Source organism: Halichoeres trimaculatus, unplaced genomic scaffold (genome assembly GCF_033239565.1).
Source record: "Halichoeres trimaculatus isolate MK-OKI-2021-1 unplaced genomic scaffold, fHalTri1.1 fHalTri1_scaffold_11, whole genome shotgun sequence".
Lineage (NCBI taxonomy): Eukaryota > Metazoa > Chordata > Actinopteri > Labriformes > Labridae > Halichoeres > Halichoeres trimaculatus.
Genome location: NW_027437189.1, coordinates 4,529,275 through 4,538,979, shown reverse-complemented (window position 1 = coordinate 4,538,979; position 9,705 = coordinate 4,529,275). Strand labels below are relative to the sequence as shown.

The following is a 9,705-nucleotide window of genomic DNA, read 5'->3' as shown; positions in this document are numbered from 1 at the left end:
CCAAGAATTATAATTTCTCTGATATTTCACTTACAGATGTAGTAAAATTAGTGTTGATTAGCTTTTTTCCCAGGCTAAGCTTATCCAGCACTAATATATCAAAATGCTAATAAAAAGCCCTCTGGTTTGTCACAAACATGCCTGAAATGTGTAGCTTTATCAAACAGTTGGATAAAACTTAAGTTTTGTGTTCTTTATCCGAAGCTGTATGAGTGATAATAGTTTCCTCAAAGCACTTAAGATTTTAAATTTTTGAGTTAGCATTCAATTTTTGTAAGTTAAAAACACACTGAAAACCCCTCCAAATGTTTTTTACGACTAAAACAAGTCTCCAAAGGCTGTTTTGCAGATTTTGATGCAGTTACCGGTACTCACCAGCAGAGGGAGTCAGGAGAATGAGGTATACATTACAGCTCTGTTATTTCTAACAATAAACTCCATTAAATCTGAATCTTTGTGAATGAATCTGGCTGAATTTGAATGAAAGAGGACTGTGTTGTTATAATCTCACCTAACTGTGTCTAAAGACTCTAACAGCAGGCTCAAAGGTCGTCATTTATGGTGTAATGATGTGGTCCTGAGGCCATCTAACTTAATGAGAGCACACAACAGCATGAATGTACATTTCAGAGATTTATCAGCTGTCTTTCATCGAGCTTTAAGTCCCATTAAAAGAGAATTATGTCCAAAGTGTAACCTGTGGAGAGCAGAGTCCTGAATGGCATGCACACTTCAGACTCTGGCATGGCTCCTTGCAGCCAGGCAGCAGCAGCAGAGTAAGGATTGGGTTGTATTTTTGGAAGGGTGTGTGTGTGTGGACTGGTCGCCTTGTTAGGTCTGCAAAAATATTTCCAACAGCAGCGACTGTCAGGAGATAGCTGGGTGGCAGGGACAGGGGGAGAGGGGCTTTTCTCTGTGGCCACCTGGAAAAAGCCATGTAAGATCCCTGGCTTCTCGAGGTGAAACACAGAAATCAGTCAAATCCAACAACCTGGGATGCTAATTTGAAACGAACAATCTGTTTATTCGGGTGGAGAAAACGGTGGATTGATGAGTGGCACCGACGAAACAAAGACGAAGACGAAAATCTGAAGTTTCTGTGAAGTTTTCTGTGAAGTTTTCTGTGAAGTTTTCTGTGAAGTTTTCTGTGCGTCCCGGAGCTTCATGGACACGCTGAGAAACTCCCTAACCACGTCCAAAAGAAGAAACCCTCACAAGTTCAGCACCAAGGATATCTCCTATCAGTTTTGATGTCAGGTGAAGGTGAAGTCAGGCTGACGGAGAGTTTATCTTTAGCCAGGTAAAAACAGATTTGCTTTCTGATCGGTGCGTAACTGCGCAGCGGTGAGGCATGAGTGGAGGTCGCTTCGAGTTTGACGACGGTGGAGCGTACTGCGGGGGCTGGGAGGGGGGCAAAGCCCACGGCCATGGCATCTGCACCGGACCCAAAGGCCAGGGCGAGTTCTCCGGATCCTGGAACTACGGCTTCGAGGTGGTGGGGGTCTACACCTGGCCCAGCGGGAACACCTACGAGGGGTACTGGTCGCAAGGGAAGCGTCACGGTCTGGGACTAGAGACCAAAGGACACTGGCTTTACAAAGGGGAATGGACTCATGGCTTCAAAGGGAGGTACGGAGTCCGGATCAATGCTGGAAGTGGAGCAAAGTATGAAGGGACGTGGAATAATGGGCTTCAGGATGGATACGGAACAGAGACGTACGCTGATGGAGGTGAGTCTGACAGAGTGGGACTTGTTTTTAAAGTGGAAATACTTCCTCTGCAGGGTGATATCTTAAACTTTTAAAAGGAGTAACTCAAGTACAGTTCAAGTTCCTTAAAGCTAACCCTAAAGGTCAACGGTTGAGTGAATGCACTCTGCTACTTTACAGCTCTGGATTCAGTTTCTGAGGTTTAACCTAGAGTCAGAGAAGATGTTTGGTGTCCAAGCAGCAGAAGTGTTTATATTGTGTCTTTAAAACACAAACACAGTCACAGTTTTAAGTCTTACATAAAAATAATCTACTTCATTTAAGTAAACATGTATTAAAAGTAGGGCTGTCAAATTTTACAGCATTAATCGGATTAATCGCATCATCACGATTAATCTGATTAAAAATTTTAACTCAATTCACCCATCTGCTGTGCATGATGACTCAAAATCCCTGAATATCTAAGGCAACACGTTTTGGGCAGTTTGTCCGAGTAGATTTGAGTATAATCAATCAATTATTCATTCAATAAAAAAAATAAATAAATAAATAAAATCTAAAAATAAAATAAATAAATACATAAAAAATAAATAGAAATGTTCGAGATAAATAAATAAATACATAAAAATTAAATAAATAAAAACATTTAAAAATAATAAAAAATGTTCTAAATAAATAAATTAATCAATCAATAAATAAAGGTGTGTAATTAACTTGCTAAGTGCAAAAATATTTCCTCCTTTCTAGAGTCTGTCTGCTCATAAAAAAATGAAACATGATAAATTTTAATTTTAATTTATTTTTTTAATTAAAAGGTTAATAATTACGAAATCAAAAACATGAATAAATATAGAAATATTTTTTTTTAAATAAATAAATTATTTAAAACATAAAATAAATTAATACAAATAACAATACATTAAAATGTACCAAATAAATAAATGATAAATAAATAAATTAAGGTGTGTTATTAACATGTTAATTCCAAAAATATTTTCTCCTTTCATGAGTCTTTTTGCTCTTAAAAAATGAAATGTTTAATTTTCACAGCAAACCTCTGATTAACCTGACTCAGTATTTTAATCTTTTGACAGCACTCATCAAGAGGTTTATATTTACAATTTTAAACCATTAAATTTAACCTTGCAAGTCTTAAATTTGTCCAAAAATCTAAGATACTCTGAACTGAACACTTGAAATGCCTTATTTTAAATGGCATGGTCATGTTGACCCCCAAAACACACTTCAAGGGACCTTTTAATATGCAAACGTTCCACTTGTACTGCAGAAATCTGAAATCTTATCAAGTGTTTTTGTCTTATTTTAAGAAAAAAATGTCTTGTTTTACTCGGTATGAGCCAGATTCAACTTATTAGTCCAGAAAAGACTTTTTTCAAGTTATTCATAGATAAAAAATTAGGTCTGAATTGCTTGAAACAAGTAAAAAAAAATCTGCCAATGAAACAACTCTTGTTCTATCGTATTACGTCTAAAAAGACATTTTCTATCAAAAATAAGACAAAAACACTTGTTAAGAGCATTGTGTCGTAGCCTATAGTTTTTGTTTAAACATTATAAAATGCATCACATGGAGTTATTCAGATCTTTGATGCGTTAACGTCCTACATTAGTGTTTAAACTCTGGAAATGATCAGTTAGAGTCATCTCTTTGTTTTGTATTGTTAAAATGAAGCTAGTTCAAAGTTTTTTTGTACTCTGTGATGGTTTTATCTGTTTCAGTTCCAAATTTCCTTTAAAATATAAAGAGTGCTGAAGCGTTGTGGGTCTGGCGGTTTTGGCATGTGCCCCATGTATGTACTAGTTTGGCTTCCCGCCTTGGCAAAAAAATTGACCCAACTTTGACCCAACTGCTCTCCTAACACCTGTTATCAGTATGCATCTGCAGACCCAGAAGCTGCAGATTTAGGACCATTAATTTGGGACTGCAAATCTGAGACTTTTGTTTATTGTGACAGCTCCACTTACGGGGTCAGTAAGGATGAGATTTTAGAGTCAAGACGGATCAGGAGGTCAGAGTGAGAACTCAAACTCTGCTGTCACAACAACATGAGGGTCCCAAAGATGGGGTCCTAGAACTGTGGTCCTGAAACTGCAGCTTTCAGCCCTGCAGATACATATTTACAGGAGAGGTTTAGGGTCATTAAAATATTGTTTTGACAACAGGTCGGTGAAAAAATCTGACTTTTAGTGACAAGAAACACTGAAAAGAAACTTAAGACTACATGATATGACAGTAGGAGTTCAGGAGTCAAGAAATGATACCAAAACAACTCCTGTAAAACTATTACTGATACAGACAGGAAATAAAATGTAAGCCATCAAACATTGAAAAAAAAAAAAATACAAAATAAAACAGGAAATCAAAGAAAATGACAACTCTCTGAGAGTACAAATCTTAACAAAACTTTCCTCAAACTTTGTGTGACGCCATCTTTCCTCCAAGTTCACGGCAGGCGACTGATTATCTTCAGTTATGTTGTCTGAAATAACACGCTGCTGCTGTCAGTCAAAGGTGGATGGAAATAAAGTCTTCACAGGAATAAATGGAGACAAACTCGAGTTTTTAGTTTGGTCCGTTTAATTAACACTGTTCATTACAGCTGGGAATCTAAAATCTGAGTCATTTGTAAACACAGCTGCTTCTCTGAGTGCTGAACAATCCCAGAAATGACTGGTTCAGTGTTGTGAGATGCATTGTTTTAAAAACCATGACAGACATTTGAATCCAGAGTCATAAACTGGAGAGGAAAGCCAAAGCTGTCAGATTAATCCAAGAGGAGAGAAGGTGGAGAATGGTTTATTTTAAGCCCATAAACGATCCTGATCACTTCCAGTAAAGGTTTTAATCCTCAGATATTCCCAGGATGTGTTTGATGATATCTCCCTCAGTCGATCGGTTTGTCCAAGTAGAAGAAACCAAACGTCTTAGACCAGCAGACCCGGTCCTTGCTCGCACCATGGCGGTGGTTTCCCTCTTTAACAGCTGACTCATCAGCTTTAAACTCAGCCGAGTGGAAGCTGCAGTGGGGGGATGAAGACGCACCAGATGTCAGGATGTAATAATAGCCCACGAGCCCCCTGCCCTCCTGGCCTCACGGGCTCAGGCCTCGCTGGCTGTCAGTGTGAGCCACTGTCATGTCAGTTTTAGCCCCAGACAATGTTTTTTCTTAACGGAGGCAGACATGATTCAGTTTTCAGTGACATAAAGTCAGAAACAAAACCATAAAAGTGACTATTCTTTAGTTTGAGAAGCAGTTGTAAAATGTTGGGGACAACTCCGCCAATCCTTTGACGGCAGAGTCTCTGATGATAGGAGGAAAAAGATTTCTCTGATTAATTTTGTAATGGTGGTAGACACTGGAGGCTAACTGTCAGACAGAAAAAAGACAATAGAGCAGAAGAAAGCTAAACAGGAAACAGATAGAGCAGGAGCTAAAGGCTAAAAGGGCTAAACTGTTTGTGCTAATGTTGACTCCAACCCACAGTCAGCAGTTATTCTGCAGTGGTCTGTTCAAACTTGAGAGTCTATCAATAAAATGAAGAGTGAGGTTACGTTAGCTCTGCTCGGTGAGGTTGGAGTTGGTAGATGAGCTCTGGTAGGACACTGAACTACAAACTGAGTTTAAAAAGTTTTATTGTTGTAACCTTTTAAACAACAAGTAAAGTTCAACCACAGATTAGAGTCCTGCTTGTTTCCAGTCAACTTGTGCCACAAGCTCTGCCAGAAATCTGGGTGTCCTGATTGATGACCAGCTGACCTTTCATTTAAACCTCTGCAGATTACCCAGAATGCAGCAGCACGTCTGGTCTTTAACCAGCCCAAAACAGCACGTCACCACGCTGTTAATCTCTCTTCACTGGCTTCCAGTAGCAGCTCCAATCAAACACAAAGCTCTTCTTCTGGCTTACGAAACATTGGACAAGAACGTCTCCTGCCTACCTGGGGTCCCTCATCCAGGTCTACACTCCTTCTGGTCCTCTACTCTCTGCTGCGTGAAAGACGCCTGGTGCTCCCAGCCCAGCGCGGCTCCAAATCTCTAGCCAGACTCTTCTCCTCTGTTGTTCCCAAATGGTGGAATGAATTACCTAACTCTGTACGATCCACAGAGTCCCTTTGTACTTTAAGAGATGTCTGAAGACTCATCTGTTCAGGGAACACTTTGACCCTTAATCTGAGCCTTCTCCTCTTTGTCCTCAGGGGTAGAATGAGTCAGAAGGTCTCAGACCCAGCTTATAGTGGATTTTCAGCACTAATTACTGAATTCTGTTGAAGTTTGAAGTATATTGTTGCAGAAATAGTTGTGGTTTCTTGGCTAGATTATTCTACATTATTAAGAAAAAAAGATCCTGCACTTAATAGCTGCACCTGCTTCCGAATAACTTGTAGCATTTTGTTGCATTAGCTAGGTTTTGCTTCTGTCTAATTTCTTGCTTGTGTTGTACGTCGCTTTGGACAAAAGCGTCTGCTAAATGAAACTGTAGAACTGTAGTTTTAAAAAGATCTACTCTCCAAAACAAATGCATACTTCTGCAAGAATCACGTCTTTACAGCAGTGGGTAATAGCGCTCATGGGAAATGGAGTCTTTATCCTGGAAAAACACTAACGATTCTAGCCACAGGTGTCACTGCAATCAACACTAAACATACAGTTCTTACAATGCTGTAAGTAGAGTGTGTTTTTGGGACTGTTTTTTTTTTTTATCATTAACTGAAAAGAAACTGGGTTTAGAAAATCTGGAGTGAAATCTGAACCAAGGATATATAAAGTTATTTGACAAACTCTCAGCTTCTGCAATGTTTTTTCACACCAGACCAGAGTAAATAATTTAGTTGCTGTATGTTGCTTTTCATTTGTGCTCAGAACTGGGAAGTCGAGAGTGGGAACGACGTCATCTCCGAGTTACAGCGTCGGAAAAACTTGCCATATCAAAAGTATTTCTAATAACATTGAATAATACACGGCAGATTCATTGCGACCAACACTAGTCAGAAATTCTAAAATAAACAGAATATAACAGGAGGTTATTTAGTGTTTATCCTTGAAGTCGGGATTTTCTACTGGGAATTCAGGGGTGGTGTGGATGCTCCGACTTCCAAGTCTGAGATTCCAACCTTAGGGGGCATTCCAGTTGGGCGTTCCCACTCAGAACTTGGAAATTCAGACTTCCGAGCGGGAACGCACCATTATTCACTTCAATTCATAGGTTTCCAAAGACAGGACAGTTCCAAGAAGGGGAAGAGATTCCCTCAAACACTACTCCCTAATCCCTTGCCCAGTCTCTTATCATCAAACAAGACTGAGCTTCGCTGCATTGTGAGTCGAAGCGACCTGGAAAGAAGTGACGGACAAAGATTGACTGTTTTTTAAAGATAACCTGATCTTTGTCGACAAAAGTTCTGCCACTCTATCGAGAAGATGTTCTCCAGATTAGCTAACAGCTCTGAAGGGAAAGCCACGAGGATCGTTCAGATTCATCCTCTGGGTGCAGAGAATGTTCGTACCAAAGTTTTTGGCAAACCTTCAAATGTTTGTGGAGATATTTGAGTGTGAGTCAAAGAAAAAAGACGTACCATCCCTCCAAACATCGGACGTCAGAGAGACATGCAGATCACATCAGTATTGGGTTGGTCCGTCGAAGACCATATCTAGATGTCAGAGAAACGTGCAAAATGGGTACAAATTTTGACATCTTTTGGACGTCATTTGCAGACCAAATCTCAACGTCAATGAGACGTTCAAAATGGATCCAAACATTCAGACGTCATTATTAGACCTTTTTTAGACATTAATCTGACCTCCATACAACGTCTGGAAAAGACGTAATAAAAACTTTCATTCTGCACCTTCAGGAGACCTGATTTAGACGTCAAAAATTACATTAAATATACGTCATTTCAACGTCACATTGCGCAGTGGGATTCACCATTTCTGGAGCGCTGCGTTTCAAAGAAGCACTCCAGGTTGATGAGCTAAGAAGAGTAACTTCCTGTTTCTGTTTCCAGGTACCTTCCAGGGTCAGTTCACCGGCGGGATGCGACACGGCTACGGCGTCCGTCAGAGCGTCCCCTACGGCATGGCAGCAGTCGTCCGCTCCCCTCTCCGTACCTCCCTGACCTCCCTTCGCAGTGAGCACAGCAACGGCACCGTCCTGCAGCAGGACATCCCCGTCATCACCACCACCAACGCCTCAGGTGAGGAGACCCCCGTCTCCACCCCCACCCAGCTGGGGCCGTCCCGCGGAGGCTTCGCCCTCACCCTGCAGGTGGACCCGGAGGCGGTGAAGCCGAAGAAGAAAGGTTTGTTCCGCCGCAGCTCCCTGCTGGGTAAGCTGAGGAAGTCCGACTCCAGCACGTCGCTGTCCAGCCAGAAGAGCAAGATCAGCTTCCTGAGGACGGAGTCGGCGCTCAGCTCCAACGCCAGCGACACCAACTCCACCATCAGCATGGACGAGAGCCTGGCCGGCGCCGAGGACTTCCCCCCGGTGGAGGCTGACATCGACGCCACCACCACGGAGGTCTACATGGGCGAGTGGAAGAACGACAAGCGCTCGGGTTATGGAATAAGCGAGAGGTCCAGCGGGCTGAAGTACGAGGGCGAGTGGCTGAACAACCAGAGACACGGCTACGGCTGCACCACCTTCGCCGAGGGCGGGAAGGAGGAGGGGAAGTACATGAACAACATGCTGGTGAAGGCCATGAAGAAGAGGGTGATCCAGCTGAAGGGAACCAAGATCAAGCAGAAGGTGGAGCGAGCGGTGGAGGGCGCTCAGAGGGCTGCCGCCATCGCCAAGCAGAAGGCGGAGATCGCTGCTTCCAGGTGAGTCAGAAACCAATCAGAGGTTTGTTTACAGATTAAACCACAGAGAGATCTCCTCTCAGCTCACGTTAGCCATCGAGTCCAGCCTCAGTCTGTCTGTGACCCTACAAGGCTCTGCTGTGTTTTCGCCTCAGTCGTCCTCAGCACCTGAAATAAGCTCAGTGTTTACAGCTCAGAGACCGGCTCTGACGGACTGCAGACCTCTGTCCCAGTAGATCCAAATCTAAATATTGTACTCTGAGGATAAGCAGTAAAAATGAGTGATGGGCCTGCGTTTGTTGGATCGGGGCTTTAAACTCACCTGCAGTAAATCCAGCAGCTCCTGCACCGTGCAGAGAGTGGAAGGAAACACTTCATGTGGGACTGAGCTTAACCTCAGAGGACTTGTAAAGTTTCACACACTGCAAATAACAACATTTCTCCACATTTAGCTCAAAGACATCAGTTTTATTCAGATTTAGATAAATGTTTTTGTAAAATGTATTTGTCAAATATTAAATATAAATGTTGAATATTTTATCCCCTGATTCTAAATATTTATCAAAGATTTCTAAATATGAACTCAACATTTCTAAATCTTGAGGTATCATTTCTAAATATTTAGCTGATATGCAAATTCACACTCCCGCCTTCAGGGAGTTGCTAGGTGCCGCCCTGTTGGCTATGGCTGCCTTTTGCAGCAGTTCTCTCTTCTTTGTCCGTTTCTTGTCATTTTTTCATCTCTTTTTCGTAATCTTTGTATTTGGAGTGGATCATTACTTTGTATGGCTTATTATATATACTACTTTTGCTGCTTTTTCTCCTGTGTTTGTCTGGAGATCCTACTTGTAACCATAGCTGCATTGTTTACATGTGAAATCAGCCGTTAGCAGCCTGTAGCATGTCAATGCTAAATGGTGCTAGGCCGGATGTTTCCCACAAGGTGAAGAGAAGGAGGTGAGGACGACTTGCTGGTTCTCAGGTGTGAGCTAAGAAGTGACGACATAGACCTGTCCTTCCATCCATCGTTATTGGGAACGTAAGATCTATCTCCAATAATGATGGACGAGCTAGCCGTGCTAACCCAGCAACAGAGGGAATACCAGAAGGCAGAGTAGCATCATGCTATTCACAGAGATGGCTAACAGAGCTAACACCAGACACCAACACCACATTGG

General features: G+C 41.9%; 1 protein-coding gene across 1 annotated transcript in view; it reads left to right on the top strand.

Moving 5' to 3' along the window:
* Window positions 1–894: 894 nt before the first annotated feature.
* The window catches only part of jph2 (junctophilin 2), a 28,491-nt gene continuing 19,680 nt past the window's right edge, over window positions 895–9,705 (top strand). The window contains exons 1-3 of the mRNA XM_074681685.1: window positions 895–1,093; window positions 1,130–1,730; window positions 7,735–8,548. Coding sequence (XP_074537786.1) covers window positions 1,352–1,730; window positions 7,735–8,548 — 1,193 coding nt within the window. The 5' untranslated portion in view covers window positions 895–1,093; window positions 1,130–1,351. The remainder of the gene's footprint in view (window positions 1,094–1,129; window positions 1,731–7,734; window positions 8,549–9,705) is intronic.